General features: G+C 42.3%; 3 protein-coding genes across 10 annotated transcripts in view; 2 read left to right on the top strand and 1 right to left on the bottom strand.

Annotated features, from left to right (window-relative positions):
* Positions 1-2732, top strand: part of strip2 (striatin interacting protein 2) — a 26848-nt gene extending 24116 nt beyond the window's left edge. For all 8 annotated transcript variants that reach the window (XM_065951279.1, XM_065951280.1, XM_065951282.1 and 5 more), the window contains one exon: positions 105-2732. In XM_065951279.1, the coding sequence (XP_065807351.1) occupies positions 105-355 (251 nt within the window). In that variant the 3' untranslated portion in view covers positions 356-2732. The remainder of the gene's footprint in view (positions 1-104) is intronic.
* morn2 (MORN repeat containing 2) lies at positions 2519-5027 on the bottom strand. The gene is made up of 6 exons (XM_020639504.3): positions 4806-5027; positions 4654-4686; positions 4510-4560; positions 4329-4435; positions 4099-4235; positions 2519-3483 (listed from the first exon to the last, which is right to left on the bottom strand). The coding sequence occupies exons 1-6, from the start codon at positions 4810-4812 to the stop codon at positions 3381-3383; spliced, it is 438 nt and encodes a 145-aa protein (XP_020495160.2). The 5' UTR covers positions 4813-5027; the 3' UTR covers positions 2519-3380.
* A 467-nt stretch (positions 5028-5494) lies between these two features.
* On the top strand, positions 5495-15555 carry dhx57 (DEAH (Asp-Glu-Ala-Asp/His) box polypeptide 57). The gene is made up of 24 exons (XM_020639517.3): positions 5495-5858; positions 5971-6165; positions 6284-6652; positions 6783-6986; positions 7399-8309; positions 8404-8588; positions 8696-8817; positions 9387-9582; positions 9707-9831; positions 10002-10135; positions 10233-10287; positions 10459-10673; positions 10781-10897; positions 11006-11102; positions 11685-11858; positions 12019-12219; positions 12417-12693; positions 12825-12920; positions 13009-13092; positions 13190-13327; positions 13577-13651; positions 13769-13903; positions 13992-14192; positions 14614-15555. Exons 2-24 carry the CDS (start codon positions 5975-5977, stop codon positions 14755-14757), a joined length of 4446 nt encoding a protein of 1481 aa, XP_020495173.2. The 5' UTR covers positions 5495-5858; positions 5971-5974; the 3' UTR covers positions 14758-15555.
* The last annotated feature ends 13 nt before the right edge of the window (positions 15556-15568 follow it).

Genomic DNA, 15568 nt, shown 5'->3' on the forward strand with positions numbered 1-15568 from the left:
AGGCAGGCACAGGTGGGATAAAGAAAATGAAATGCAAGGTGATGTGCCCGAGTGTAAACGTTCAAACGTTTTGAAATGCCTGCTTTTTTACCCTTTCTTCCCAGACATCGATGCTCGGCCCTGGGACTTCCAGGCGGAGGAGTGCGCACTGCGGGAGAGCATCGAGAAGTTCAACAGCCGCCGATACGACAGGAGCCGGAATGGAGAGTTTGCACCCGTGGACAACTGCCTACAGAGTGTGCTGGGCCAGCGCGTGGACCTACCCGAGGACTTCCACTACAGCTACGAGATGTGGCTGGAGAGAGAGGTGTTCTCCCAGCCCATCCAGTGGGAGGGCCTGCTGCAAAACCCATGATGGAGGAAGGAGGGGGGGTCAGAGGGAACATTGCAGTGCAGCTAGAGATTAGTTTTGATGTGCAAAATTGTGTAGTCAAAGGTTTCAGTTTTGAAGAGATGGGGGAGGGGTGAAGAAAAAGATGCTGGAAATTGAGAAGATGAGGATTCTTCCACTAGATCAGCACAAAAAGATTCCACGCAAACACACAGAGGATGTTAACATGTGCCTATGACTGCTGCGCACACACATGGATATGACGGGCAACAGAGGTAGCAGTACATTTAAAAAAAAAAATGCTGTAGCAGCAGGAGATGTTTTGTTTTGTTTTACTGCCCCCCTGTACCCCGTGTTTCAAAAGAAATCTAACCACTTGGTCAGTTTTGATGTCCTCCTTTTTCAAATGTTGGTACTTTTTTGACTCGGTGTTGTTACTATTTATTTGTATCAAAGTGTGCGGTTAGATTTTTTGGACTAAAACATTTTTGAATGGAGATGTACATTTTTATAATTTTAAATAAGTTCATGTCTTTTTTTAAGTTTTGAAAAAAAAAAAAAGAAAACCTCAACGGTAGGTATCGGGTTACAGATTGTCAGCGATGGATTTTAAAGTTTTTCTTATGTCTTTCTAGAAAAAAAAGAACCTTTTTGAAGAGAACCACAGGGTCATTTTTGATAGCCCCAAATCTATAAAAAGCCCATATTTCAAATAATGTCATAGTAATCTCACCTATATGTCACCAAAATATATTAAATATACCAGCTATAAGTGGATAGAGTTTGTTTGTGAACATAAAAAGTATATGTGTGACAGTTAAAGTGAGGATGAGCAGATGTGAAGAGGATAGTTTGAGGTAAAATGTTTCCTATTTGTCATATATTAAGTAGACTCTTTATCTTGAATAGAATTCTTGCTATCCAGGTATATCCTTTAAATGTTGGTATTTTGAAATTCAAATCCAGAAATCACAGAACAAAGTCTTTAATAACTGATGTCACCCAGGTTTTTTTTTTTCATACTTTGGAAATTTGGTCCCAATATGGTTCCATAGAAAAGCTCAGGGAGAGGAAAGACTTTCAGTATGAAGGTTTCGCTTTGGAGAATGTTTTCTTTGTTGCGCAGACCTCCAGCTTTTCTATGGAACCATCTCCGCCCCAGCAAAGAGTCTAATAGCAGGAATTCTGTTCGTGACTCCCTGCTTCCACCCCCTGATTCCCTCTCAATCTGCCCGACAACAGCACATCATGTTAAACCATTGAGCTCCTCAGTGGTGGCCTTGGTGAGCACTTTGCCACCCTTGCTTGGAAGAACAACAGTTATTTTTTTCTAGTTCGTCTTAGCTGTTTTTTGGGGTTTTTTTTTTTCACATCCAACTACCTAAATGGAGCTCCAGATCTGAGGGCTCTGGATTGTTTCCCTGGAAATGTCTGAAACTGAAGCACACAAACACGCACAGGAAACATAAAGCATGGTCAGCTTTTTATTTTCATGTCACTCTCCCTCGGTTTAGACAGGGGTCAAGAGATGTCATGTATGATCTTTGTACAAAACAGTGTTAACACTCAGTCTCGTGCTTCTTATTGTAAATGTGCATGGACACTGTTTCGTTTTGAGGACCTGTTCACATATTTGGAATTGCATTATTATTATTTTTTGTCTTATGATGTTTTCAGCATAATTAGAGGTGTACTTTATTTTTCCTTTCAAAGTGTATGTTCTGCATAAGAAGTGACTTTTATTTCTTCTTCTGGAAGACAAAATCTTTAAGAAATAATATTGTATACTTGATAGATTCTCAGGTTTATGGAGATAATATATTGCAAACTGTTAAAGCTTCCTTGCCATCACCTAGCTCTCTACCTGCAGAGATAAATACACATTTATTATACTAAATGAACACCTTGAGCACCAAACATTTACTGCATAAGATGTTCACTAAAGACAATAACTCATTGTGAGTTTGTATTTATGTCAGTTATGTTTCAGGTTCAGATGTATTTTTTTTTTGTATCTTGTGCCAAATTTCAGTGCCATTTTCTACTTTTACTTTAAGTGTTCTTGCCTTCATGAGCATATTCAAGGTTTTTCATTCATATCACCACTGCAGGTTTGCAATAGAAAAATGTCGTTTTCTACCAGAAAATTGTACAATCAATGAAAACTGCTGTTTCTTGAATCTGGTAGAGTGTTTTACCAAACGTCTTTATTAGCATTGTATGGATGTCACTACAGTGTATATGTGTTCTTGTTACACACGTTTCCACATCTGTACAGTCTAGATTAATACTCAGTACTGACGTTGTTCAGGGGTATGTGCAATTACAGATCCATAGAGGCATTATTACTAGAATGACAAATTACAATATCAGAGTTGCTTATTAAACAATGTTGATCAGTTGTGATTGTTTTGTGTATCATTTAAAGCACTTCACGTGAACACTGAAGGTCAGTCTAACCACGCACTCTCACACAAGGCTCCTCAGGCCAATGTTCTGACTGTTCTTGTACAGATCTAGTGGATGGGGACATAAACATATGCCACTCAGTGATTGGCTGGTGGCATAATGATGTAACAATACCACGACTGGTCCTACAGTCAGCATCAAGTATAACCAGAAAATAATGTAAACTTTTGATGGCTTGCTTTCACTTTAAATGATGTCATTGGTTAAAAATGCTTATTCTACATGGCTTTATTCACATTCATAGCTATCATTATAAAGCATGCATACAAAAAAACAGCAGCAAACTCAGACCCTTTCTACGCTCAAGCATCCAACCAGTGGAGCGATAATTAAAGCTGAAAGAGTGACCTCAGGCAAGAGACATGACTCAGATTGCATGGAAGTGTAACCACCATTACACAGATATACATGCATGTGGACACACACCGCTCATACTGCCAGCACTGAGTACATTTAAACCTATCACATGCACAAAGACAGACTATGTACACTTTTAGGGTGTTTTTTTTATTCCATAAAGTTGAATGTCAATGAAGAATATACCATATTCAGATTAGCTCATCCATGTTTGTTTTTTGTCTTAACTGTTATACTGCATTTTCAGGCCCAGTGCTGCTTTGCCATGGAACTCCCCTGTCCATGCCAGTCCCTGTGTGTCAGTGAACGCCCCTTCTCCCTCCAACCTGGAACACACCAGTTGAGAAATTGGAAATCATACATTTGAAGAAGAAAAAAAACTGGACAGCCAAAAACTAAAGCGAAATCATGTATTTGTAAAGTATTAAATTCTTCTAATGAATACTTTTCCCAAATTAAGTATTATAGTATTGAATCCAACCTAAAATTAAGAGGAAATTTAAGGAAATGTTGGAAATTTTAGGCTTTAAGTGGCCTTTATGAGCTCTACTATGGAAAGGACATTCATTTTTAGAAGTGGAAATTGTACTGTTACATATTTTAGTTATTTCTTTCATCCATTCCACATTAAATTTAATCAGTGCATGGATCGTTGATTATTTAGGTCTGCTTCTTCATTCAGCCAACAAAAGATGGCAAATATAACCATATTGACTCTTATTTTATTTTTTTATTTGCCAATTTTATTTCATTCAAAGAAACAATAAAGTTAAGAAAAACAAACAAACATAAATTTTGAATGAAAAGGAGCAGAAAGAAGATTAATCTTATGATATCTGCCCCTCTACAAAACATTAATTAAAACAAAACAGAACACTTCATTCAAAAACAACAACAAACAAATGGCTCTCAAAACAAAGGCTAGGACAAAAAGAAAATACCTGTCCTTGTGAAATTGACCTTTGTACACAGAGCCGTCTGGGAAGGTGTATGTTCCTGCCCCTTCATACATGTTATCTTTGAATCCTCCTTCGTATATTGCTCCGGAGGGATGCTGCAGGGTCCCTCTACCATGCATCTGTGAGACACACACACACACACAGGACTGAGCATGCAGGTCCACAGAGGTAGTATCGGCATACATCAGTGGAAGTAAGATACATATACATACTTTGTCTTCATGCCACTCTCCGGTGTATATTACACCCCCTGCTGATGTGTGTTTCCCAGTACCACTCCTCATCAACGCCCCTGCTGCAACCCTGCTGCACTCCCCCTCTGTGGAGAAGTTGACACAAACTCATTTGACTGTCATTTAAATGTACAAGGCAGCGTCATCTGTTATCACTCACCATATCTGTCTCCATTCGGGAAAATGTAGGACACCTTTACAGGCTCTTCCCCTATGTAGTAAGTAACAGAGATATTAAGTAACCTCAAAAACATCAGGCTAGATAAACATTAAGCATTTACAGGTGATGAACTTAGATATTTACCATGCGTTATCAAAAAATCAGTGTCCTTCTTATCTGAAATGGAAAACCACACACACACACACACACACAGCCATAATTAGAGAGCAGTGCAGAAGAAGTTGTCAGTATGTGTGCTGGGTGTTAGAAATCACATCTTCACAATGACACCCCACCAGACATCCGTGACAGCTTCGCCTCAGCAGACAGATGGCTTTCAGAATACGACAGTGAAAACGCTCCGTGCACAGCCACAAAAAAAAAAAACAGCTGATGAAAAACAAAAACGACACAGGCTAACCTGAAGCTGTATTTGCGCGTTAAAAAAACATAACCAGCATTGACTGAAACGTGGCGGTCTGCGGACTGTGTTGTTGTTAAAGCGCCACAGCGACTGAGTTACCATGGTTACTGGTTCTGGCAGGGCTGGTTTAAAATGTGTTTTTTTTTTGAGAGGCTGTTTCTACATTAAAAACTTTTATTCAGCACAAATCATAACGACTTTCCCTTTATTCATTCATTTATTAATGAATTAATTAATTTATTTTTCAAACAACATGAAGCTATCAAACTCGGACACCGGAAGAGAAACTTTGAACCCCGAGGTTCAGCCAATGAAAGAGAAGCAAGCTGCCGGTGTTCAGAACAGCTGTATCAGGTTGGTTCACGCTTGTTTCGAAAGTTACGTTTTTAAAAAAGTACCTTTTAAACCTCAGTGTATAATAGGCACTTCCCTACTTGTATGTTACTCTTAAGCACTTGTACCTCTCCTCTTGGCTCAAGAGAAAGCTTCTCTTTTCCGGCATGTGAAGTGACAGGAAAAGAAGAGAGCTCGCTAGCCTGTTAGCATTTTTAGCTTGCTGACGCTTTACCGACTGCTGCTCACAAAAATACGTTTTTTTTCTTATCCTGTTAATCTGTGCAAAGTTCTGAATGCAAACATTGTCAGTGAGCCAGGTGTAAAGCTAAATGGTCATCGCCGTGGTTGGCTTGTTAGTCTGCGTGCCCAGTGTGATTGCATAATTGCAGCCAGCAGCGCTGTGTGTCAGCCACCATCTCATTACTCCTACTTGAGCTGAAGTGCCACAACAAGCCACCCCACAAGCTCTGTGTGCCGAGGATGTGCAGAAGCGGTCTGCTCTTCGGTGTATTCAGGATTTATTCAAACCATATCTTGTCTCTCTTTCCTTTCCAGATTGTTTGCTGCAATGAAAGGACATTGATTCAACGTGAGTATACTTTTTTTCTGAGAGCAAAAAAAAAAACCAAATCGGTTGTGTTTGCTGTGAAGCTTAAACAATTAAATGAACTGTGACTTCACTGTTTTTTTTTTCTTCACAGAGACATGAATGCAAGGAGAAGAGGTGGGAAGCCAAACAGAGGAGGGGGGAGGTTTAACAAGTCAAAAGGAGGTGGAGGACGAGGAGGTGGAGGTGGTGGCGGCGGCGGCGGCGGTGGAGGCAAGAAAGGAGGAGCTGCGTGCTGGGACGATGATGATGATTTCAGCCTTGTTTTTGGAGCCCCTCGCTCGAGCAGGTATACATTTTATAGCAACAAAATGAACCATCAGGTTAAATATTTCACACTGTGTGCTCATGTTTGTTTGTTTATTTGTTTTCCTCTGCTGTCACTGTTTACCTGGCGCTGCCTCCAGACCTAGCAGAGGAAGAGGTGGAGGTGGAGGCGGAGGCGGCGGCCGTGGAGGCGGCGGCCGTGGAGGTGGCGGCCGTGGAGTTGGCGGCCGTGGCCGTGGAGTTGGCGGTGGCCGTGGAGTTGGCAGACATGAAGGTGGCAGAGATGCAGGTAGAGGAAGGGGGGGTAGAGATCGAGACAGGGACAGCAGCAGCAAGGCTCTGCCAAGGTCTCTTGCGAGGACCAGAACATACCCACAGTCAGGGGAGAGCACGAGGCCAGAGGCGAGCACCATGCCCTTGCAGAGGATCTTCATGACTAATGAGAACCAGGAACAACTCAAGGAGCTGCTGCGGGAGCTGCAGACCCAGGACTTCGATGAGAACTATGAGTATGTACATTCAACTGAAAACTTATCAAATAATCTACAGTCCTTTCTCTGTTAAAAGACACTTATCATACAATAAAGTGATGTTTTCCACTTCCACTGATATCATCCTCGCTCTCTCTCTCTCTCTCAGTGAATCTGGTTCTGATTATACGGGGAGTGAAGAGGAAGAGGTGGAATTTGATGAGCTGGACCACCGTGAGGACGGCCAGTTCTGGGCCACTAATGATGAGCCTGTGGAGAGGGCAGAGAGCCCAGCATATGATCCAGAATCTGATGATGAGCGGCCCACCCCTGAGCCTGTCATCTCCTTATTCGCAATAGCAAAACTCTGCAGGTGATGTGCAAAATGATTTATTTTATTGAAGATGTGGGAGTAGACAGTAATCCACAGCTTTTATTGTGTTTCTAGCTTTGAAACTTGTACCAGCAGGTAGACCAATCAATATACTCAGCTGTTACTTTCATTTGTTAAGCCCCTGAAAAATTGACTTGTTTCTACTTCTTCAAAACAGCGACCAACACGGCAATAATACAATTTCAAACTACTGTTTTGGAGCAGCAAGAAGAATTTATGTAATGTCATTTAGCATTTGACAATATTATAATATTAAGCAAGAAGAAATGGTTTCAAAACATCTCAAGAACATCTCTCCTGTGATTTAAAGCCAGTATGATTGCTTCTTTTCTGTCAGGAACCATATCACCTTAGAACTCTTTTTTTTCCCCCCCTCCTTTCATTGGTGTAGGTTCGGGTTTGACAGGGAGCGCAGCAAGCAGGCACTGGAGTCCGGCGGAGGTGAATTTGGCACCACTTTGGAACAGCTCCTCCACCAGGTTTACAGCGAACGCTTCGGCCAAAAAGCTCTTTCCGTTGATGGCCTCAAAAGCGTTCCTATGGATGACTGTTTGAGCCAGAGGCAGGAAGAAGCTCTGGCTCTAGCTGCCATATACGGGGAGCGCTTCAGTGAGCGCATCGCTAATTCAGTCTGGACTGTAACCCTGGACCTCTCGTTCCTCTTAGACAACGCTGACAAGAATGGCGAGCGAGTCTGGGGCCGAGGTGGTGGTGGTGGTGGAGGAGTTGTTAACATACGTGATGTCTGCAAATTCTTCTTGAAAGGGCAGGGCTGCCGCTTTGGTGATAAATGCAAGTTCAAGCACCAGCTCCCTACTAAAGAAAGATCCGGGGCTGGCTCCCCAGACCCGATGGGCCCGAGCCAGCCCGGCGTCAGCAGCTATTCTCCTCCTGAATATGAACTCCAGATCCGTTTCCCCAAAGGAAACCGTTACCCCTTTCAGGCACCGATAGTTGCCTTTAGCACTACCGACGAGTCTGTCGGAGCTGCTGGGAGGCTCAGTGTGACAGAGAGATTATTTGGAGAAGCGTTGGCAGCAGCAAAGAGCAGTGAGCCGGTTGTTTACACTCTGATCACCATATGTGAGGATGAAAATATGATGAAGGATCTGCTGGCTGTCGGTCATCACAAATACAGCACGCCTCCGCCTGTGGTGGTTGTTCCTCCACCTCCTGTTGCCATAGCAAAGAGTAAGAGTGTGAGGAGCAATGCAACTGAGGAAAACAGGGGCAGTAGTAGCAGCAGTAATCACTCCAGCAGCAGACGGAGTGCTCCACCTAACAACCAGAGACCCATAGATGGTGAGTCAACCAGATCATTTATCGTCCTTATTATCAACAGTTAACTTTATTCATGTGTAAATGAGTTTAAACTCTATAACTAATGTCATAATAGTGAAAGAGACAACAGAAGCAGAGGAGCTGGATGACCAGGATGAGGAAGATGAGGAGGAAGCTGTTCCAGTCGAGAGTGAGAGTTATGTCAATTTGAGGAAGAAGATGGTGAATAAGCACAACCTGAAGCTTGACAACCTACTTCAGGAAAACGGCAAGCTGTGCCGAGAATTCCAGAAGAAGCAGGTAAAATTGAACGTGTTTTCCTTATATTTGATACCAAGACACAATACCAGGCATCCTCTGTAATATTTCTTACTAATGCATCGCTGTTCTTTCTTCCGTGCACACAGTCATCAAGGCGCTTCAGGTCCATGTTTGAGCAGAGGAGGAAGCTGCCAGCTTGGCAAGAAAGGGAGAACATTCTCGACCTTTTGGACCGGTGCCAGGTGCTGGTGGTCAGCGGGATGACGGGGTGAGTCACACGGGGCAGCATAGAGGGTTGTCAAATTCAGATATACTCAAACGGAGGAGATGCTATTTATAGTTATGATTTCATACAGAAACATGACTTAGTTTTATTGCAGGAAAGAGGAAACTGAAAGAGGTCTGAACCTTTTCCCTAGCAAAGCGTGTTGAAAAAAAATTATAATCTGGCTGTAGTGCTAAATTCTGGTCCTGTGTTCTATCCTGCATTAGTGAGGGACTAAATCCAAATTTGATACACTATTGATGGTAAGATTCTTTGGGGAAAAAAAGGGCTTCTGAATAATAACTTTTGACATTTCCTTCCATGTCGTATTGTTAAAAAAAATCTGCATAGCTCTCAAAAGTATTTTTGGTCCGCTTCTTAATTTTGAAACGATAAGGATTACTTTACCAAAAAGTATTAATAACCAATTTAAGAGCATTTATTATTACATTGTGTGTAGATATAGAAAAGATAGAAAGCCAAATAAATTCTTCATTTTCAGGCCTGTAATATTCCATTCCTCTTGGTAACAGAAACCTGTTTAATCTTTGTTTTCTGCGGCTTCTCTGCAGCTGTGGTAAGACCACTCAGATCCCTCAGTTCATTCTCGACTCCACCTTGAAAGGCCGAGCGGATGAGGTGGCGAACATCATCTGCACTCAACCGCGCCGCATCTCTGCCATCTCTGTGGCCCAGAGGGTGGCAGAGGAGAGAGCAGAGAGTCTGGGCAACTCAGTGGGCTACCAGATCCGCCTGGAGAGCGTCAGGGTAAGGGCACGATTGAAATTTCAAATATGCAGGATGGCGAGCCGTCAGCAGTCAGTTAATTCTTAAATGTTATACTATTGCCAGTGCTCCCTCGAACTGTTTTATAACTGCTCTGTTCTGTTAGACGTCTGCCACCCGACTGCTGTACTGCACCACAGGCGTGTTACTGAGGAGACTGGAGGGCGAGGCAGACCTTACAGGCGTCACACATGTCATAGTGGATGAAGTGCACGAGCGCACAGAGGAGAGGTGAGATTATGCAAATGATGCATAATGTAATGAAAATGCCCCTCCAAGCTCTACCCTATACATGTTTTGTAGTTGTGCATGAAATTTAAGCCCAGGCAAGTTATATTTACAAAACATTTCTCTGTAGCTGGTTTTTCGTACATTGTCCAATATTCTACTTCATGTTTCAGTGACTTCCTGCTGTTGGTTCTGAAGGACCTGATAGTGCAGAGGCCTGACCTGAAGATCATTCTGATGAGTGCCACACTCAACGCAAACCTCTTCTCTGAGTATTTTTACAAGTGTCCCACCATCCACATACCAGGTAATCAGCAACTGTAGCATCTATTGTAGACAATTTTCAACTCAGACACATGTTATTGATGGTTTATTTCCCACTTGATACATTTCTCTGATTCCAGGACGTACTTTTCCTGTTGACCAGTTCTTTCTTGAAGACGCAATTGCTAAATCTCGGTAAGGACATCCTTTTTTAATTCTACTACTTAAGCAAACTCATCTTTTAAGTATTCTAAGATAAAACAAGTTCCAGCACATCTTTCACCAAGTGTAGAGAAAGGAAATACACAGGGCAGGAATGAGACAAAAGGTCCCGATACTAAATCTCTTTTTTTTTTTTTTTTCTAGTTATGTCATCGAGGACGGCAGCCCTTACATGCGCTCAGGGAAACAGAATTCGTCTTCCTCAAGTGGACGAGGTAGCAAAGCAGATCCTCGGGACCTGGTGGATGACTTGGGTGACGATATGTGGAACTACATGTCTTTCTGTAAGAAGGATTTTGTCAAAGACTCCATTCCAGACCAGCAGCTCGGTCTGCAGGAGCTCACACTCAGATACAAAGGTGAGTTTCAGAATAAGTAACACTAGATGAAGGGATCTTTCCTTTAACTTCACCTCCTATGTCTCATGTAGAAGGTGTCAATGAAATGGTACATGTTGTTGATGTAGATATTAAGAAGCCTGTGCTGAAGACCATGGCAGCGATGGACCTGGACAAGATCAATATGGACCTGGTGGAGAGCCTGCTGGAGTGGATTGTGGATGGAAAGCATGGCTACCCTCCAGGTAAGACTCCTGAAATAATTTATATTCAGTCAGTTAAGTGGACTCCAAGACTCTATGAAAGTTTGAACAACTTTTTTATGAATGTAACATTTTGGTTTCTGTGTTCAGGTGCGGTGCTCGTGTTTCTGCCGGGCCTGGCTGAGATAAAGATGCTCTATGAGCAGCTCAAGTCCAACAGAATGTTCAACAACAGAGGGCCAACTAGGTCTGTGTCTAAAGATGTGTTTGCTGGCGTAAAAATATTTTGTTTACGTATATTTGTTTTCTTTTTTAAAGATGATACACACCAAAAGGGTGGAAAATATAGAAACAACAGTGAAGGACTTGAAAAAATATGCTAAATAAATACCTGTGATTAACACAGCCTTGATTTAAACAACTAAATGTTATACCCCTGCTTGCGACCCGGAGTCACGTTCTGCCACTTTCCGTCTGTATTGGTTGTTTTTTGGAAGCAGCTGAATGTTTGGCAGCACTTTGAGTCCAAGACAAATTTCCTAAAGTGTATCGTATCATGCATGCTGAAGTGAGAGACAATAAAATGAAAGGACAACATGACACTGTGACGGCAGATTTATTTGCTGCTCCAAATCTGAGCATTTTTATGTAGCAAAGAAGTTAGGTCTTGTGTATTGTCTCACCTATTTTGACCCTGATACCTCTAATGGGGGAAGTAATTTCTGGTTTGTGTTCCAAATGATTTTGACCAATTATCGTTTGGCTGGGTAAACTAATACCTGATACTAGCAAAATGCTAACTTATATTAATGTGCTTTCCTCCCACTAGGTGTGAGGTGTATCCACTTCACTCAACCTTGTCCAATGAGGAGCAGCAGGCAGTCTTCAGCCGACCACCCGAAGGTGTCACAAAGATCATCATCTCCACCAACATCGCCGAGACCTCTGTAACCATCGATGACGTGGTATATGTGATCGACTCTGGCAAGATGAAGGAGAAAAGGTTGGCTTCTCTTAGCTTGTGTTCTCTGGAGAAAAACACATTATGACTCCAGTAGTTAATCATTTTGTTTTAATTCTACTTCGTGCTGCCTGCAGTTAAAAAAATAATAATAAAAATAAAAAAAGCTACAACTGACATTTCTTCTTGATTCTGTCCGTAGGTATGATGCATCTAAAAGCATGGAGAGCCTGGAGGACTCTTGGGTGTCTCGGGCCAACGCGCTGCAGAGGAAGGGTCGAGCCGGTCGCGTGGCCTCGGGGGTCTGCTTCCATCTCTTCACCAGTCACTGCTTCCAACACCAGCTGGCTGAGCAGCAACTTCCCGAGATCCAGAGAGTGCCTCTAGAGCAGCTCTGCCTCCGGTACGTCCATCTGTTTTCTCTTTTGTTGTCTCTGTAAACGCAAATAGCAGAAGCCAATGTATGACATGGCTATTGGGAATAATGTTTTAAAAATCAGCGGAGGGATTTTGGCAGCAGAGGGTCTCTTACCTGCAATACCATGTCAGATTTATGAGCTTAAATACTTAATATTTACACTTTCCTGTGCGTCTCAACAGAATTAAGATCCTGGACGTGTTTGCCGAGCGGACGCTGGAGTCTGTTTTCTCTCGCCTGATCGAGCCCCCGGCTATGGAAAGCTTGGATGCAGCAAAGCAGCGCCTGTGTGACCTGGGAGCTCTGACTGCAGATGAGAAACTGACCCCACTGGGCTACCACCTGGCTTGCCTGCCTGTCGATGTACGAATCGGGAAACTCATGCTGTTTGGTGCTATCTTCCGCTGCCTTGACCCGGCACTCACCATCGCTGCCAGTCTGGCCTTCAAATCCCCCTTTGTAAGAAACCACTTGCTACTTTTGAGCAACCCCAGTTTCACATTGGTATTACAGGTTATAGGATCCCATGTGATGATTATTACTTGTTAAAAGTGTCATTAACCATTTATTGTCTTCTGTCTGTGTTCCAGGTTTCACCATGGGATAAGAGAGAAGAAGCCAATGAAAAGAAAGTGGCCTTTGCTGTGGCCCAAAGTGACCATCTAGCTTTGTTACAGGCTTACAAGGTTCTAAATGGACTTACCATTTATAGAGAAGACATGCACAGACATGATGATCATGTAGCTTTTAACTGTTATGATGTTTCTCTTGCAGGGATGGTGCTGTGCTGCAAAAAATGGCAACAAGGCCGGCTTCAGCTACTGCAGGGAGAACTTTCTCTCATGGCGAGGCCTACAGGTCCGACAGCGTTCACTTAATTGTCTCCTTTTGTGTTCTTGGTTTGTTTGAAATAATTTGTCCCCTCCTCACAAAATGATATTTGCTTTGTGTGCAGGAAATTGCCAGTCTCAAGAGACAGTTTGCTGAGCTGCTGTCTGACATTGGCTTCATCAAGGAGGGACTGAGGGCCAGGATTATAGATCGCATGAGCACCAAAGGCACTGATGGTGTTCTGGAGGCAACAGGCCCTGAGGTAACACACACACACACACACACACACACACATACATGGATTGTAGTGCAGACAGTATTTTTGATCCAATAGAGAAGAGGCTCCTGCCTTCTCTCCATTGCTGCAAGGGCTTATGTCCTAGTAAAGTTTCTAATAGTTGAAAATATCTCAAATATTTAACTTCCAGGGCAATCACTTCTCATACAAAGATCGTAGAAAAAGAAACAGTTGCCATGCTTTTAATTATTCATTTTTTGTCATTTCTTCTAGGCTAACTTAAACTCAGAAAACATCAGGCTAATGTCTGCCATGCTTTGTGCTGCCCTCTATCCCAATGTGGTTCAGGTAAATATTCATACTCTGTGTTCATTTGTATAAGAGATGGAAGACAGTGAAAAGTATATGACTGTTGTTAACTTTTATTGCTTCTGCACTATCCTGTCATTGATCCTTTTCATGTAGGTACGAGCTCCTCAGGGTAATTTCAAGATGACCAGCAAAGGTGCGATGAAGATGCAGCCCAAAGCCAACGAGCTCCGCTTCATGACCAAGGATGACGGCTGTGTGCACGTGCATCCCTCCTCAGTCAACTACACTGTGAGTCACAAGACAAAGGAAGAGGCCTTGTGTTCAACAGCTCCTGTATTTAGAGCGACGAGTTTCATGACTCTTGTTTGTGCTCCAGGTTCGTCACTACAACAGCCCCTACCTGGTGTACCACGAGAAGGTGAAGACGAGCCGCGTGTTCATCAGGGACTGCAGCATGGTGTCCGTCTACCCGCTGGTGCTGTTTGGGGGCGGGCAGGTCAACGTGGAGCTGCACAAGGGAGAGTTTGTCATCTCACTTGATGACGGATGGATCCGATTCGCTGCTTCTTCTCATCAGGTTAGATACAGATTTAAGTGTTTAGAAATACATCAAGGAAAACAAATTATCATGAGACATATCTTAAAGCACTAAAACTTTCCTTTAATGTATTGTCTAAAATGTAGTTACACAGTGATATTTTGATATGAAATAAACATGGCTTCAACCGTATTGATTGATGAAGTCATTTGCAAGCTCTTTGAAATGTTGTAAAGCTTTATACTATTAAGCAAAAATCAAAAAGGCATTGTACATTCTTTGTGTGTTCCTAAGTTGTCAGTACTCACAAAAGTCATTTTTAAATGAAAATATATGTAAAGGAAAAACATAAATAATATACTGTATATATACCAAATATAAATGCATACAATAACAGCACAAGCCAAATCAAAGAACACAAATAAAGCTGGCTCTGTAAATGTGTTTGTGTGTTGCACAGGTGGCAGAGCTGGTGAAAGAGCTGCGCTGGGAGCTGGACCAGCTGCTGGAGGACAAAATCAGGAGCCCGAGCATGGACCTGTGCAGCTGCCCCCGCGGCTCCCGCATCATCCGGATGATTGTTCACCTCATCACCACACAATAACACTGCTCCTAAACAAACCACTTTTTAACCTGTTATGTCAATCCTGATGGCTTGAATGCATGAAGCTCTGCAGTTTAAAAAAAAAAAAAAAAAAAAAAAAAAAAAGTCTTTCTTGCTCCTGAGATACTGCCATGAAGTGATATTTAACAACATGTTACTCCAACAGTTAGGGGTGAAGCTAGGACACCTGGTTGAGGTGCTGCATCTCACCACCCTGCTGCAAGCTGGCACTTAAACTGAAGTATCACTTAACAAGAAAACAAAGCTACTTTGTTGATGCACTTGAAGCTTTGGGAAGCAAATATTGCCTTTTAAAGAAAAACACATGGCACTATTATGGTGATCAACAAACCTCCATTATAGTATTTGCTGGGAAAGGAGACGTTTTAGAATGCCATAAATTGGCACACAAATTGTGGCTGAATTTGATGTCATATTTGTATACAGTGTATTTTTATTTTGAGTTGTGTCTTTCCCACAACTGAGAATCTCCTTGGGTCCATATTGGAATAGTTATTCTCACAGTGGCTGCAGAATTGCTTTGGTTGTGTGAGTATTTATTTTTATTGCATGACAGGAAAATCCAAGAGCTTCTGCATGGTATTTACATTTACTGAATGTATTTAAGTGTAACAATGATGTCAGACCTACATTTTCACCATGTGAATGCAAGGGCTTTTTAAAATCAGGACAACTTGGAAACAATCGCCAAAGACTTTGAAGCTTTCTTTTGTCTTAACGAGTGGTGAATTCCACTGCACACTGCAACAAAAATAAAACAAAAAAAATGAAAGGATAGTTGACTGTTTGC

This window comes from Labrus bergylta, chromosome 23 (assembly GCF_963930695.1).
Source record: "Labrus bergylta chromosome 23, fLabBer1.1, whole genome shotgun sequence".
Lineage (NCBI taxonomy): Eukaryota > Metazoa > Chordata > Actinopteri > Labriformes > Labridae > Labrus > Labrus bergylta.

Bases quoted from the DNA above. Each gene is read 5' to 3' on its own strand.
- morn2 (XM_020639504.3), bottom strand. The intron at 4,236-4,328 runs GTATGTATATGT...TGTGTCTCACAG, and splicing joins GAGAGTGGCATGAAGACAAA to ATGCATGGTAGAGGGACCCT. The intron at 3,484-4,098 runs GTATTTTCTTTT...GGTGTGTTCCAG, and splicing joins GGTCAATTTCACAAGGACAG to GTTGGAGGGAGAAGGGGCGT.
- dhx57 (XM_020639517.3), top strand. From the start codon at position 5,975: ATGAATGCAAGGAGAAGAGGTGGGAAGCCAAACAGAGGAGGGGGGAGG. The intron at 10,674-10,780 runs GTGAGTTTCAGA...TTGTTGATGTAG, and splicing joins GCTCACACTCAGATACAAAG to ATATTAAGAAGCCTGTGCTG. The intron at 11,103-11,684 runs GTCTGTGTCTAA...TCCTCCCACTAG, and splicing joins AACAACAGAGGGCCAACTAG to GTGTGAGGTGTATCCACTTC.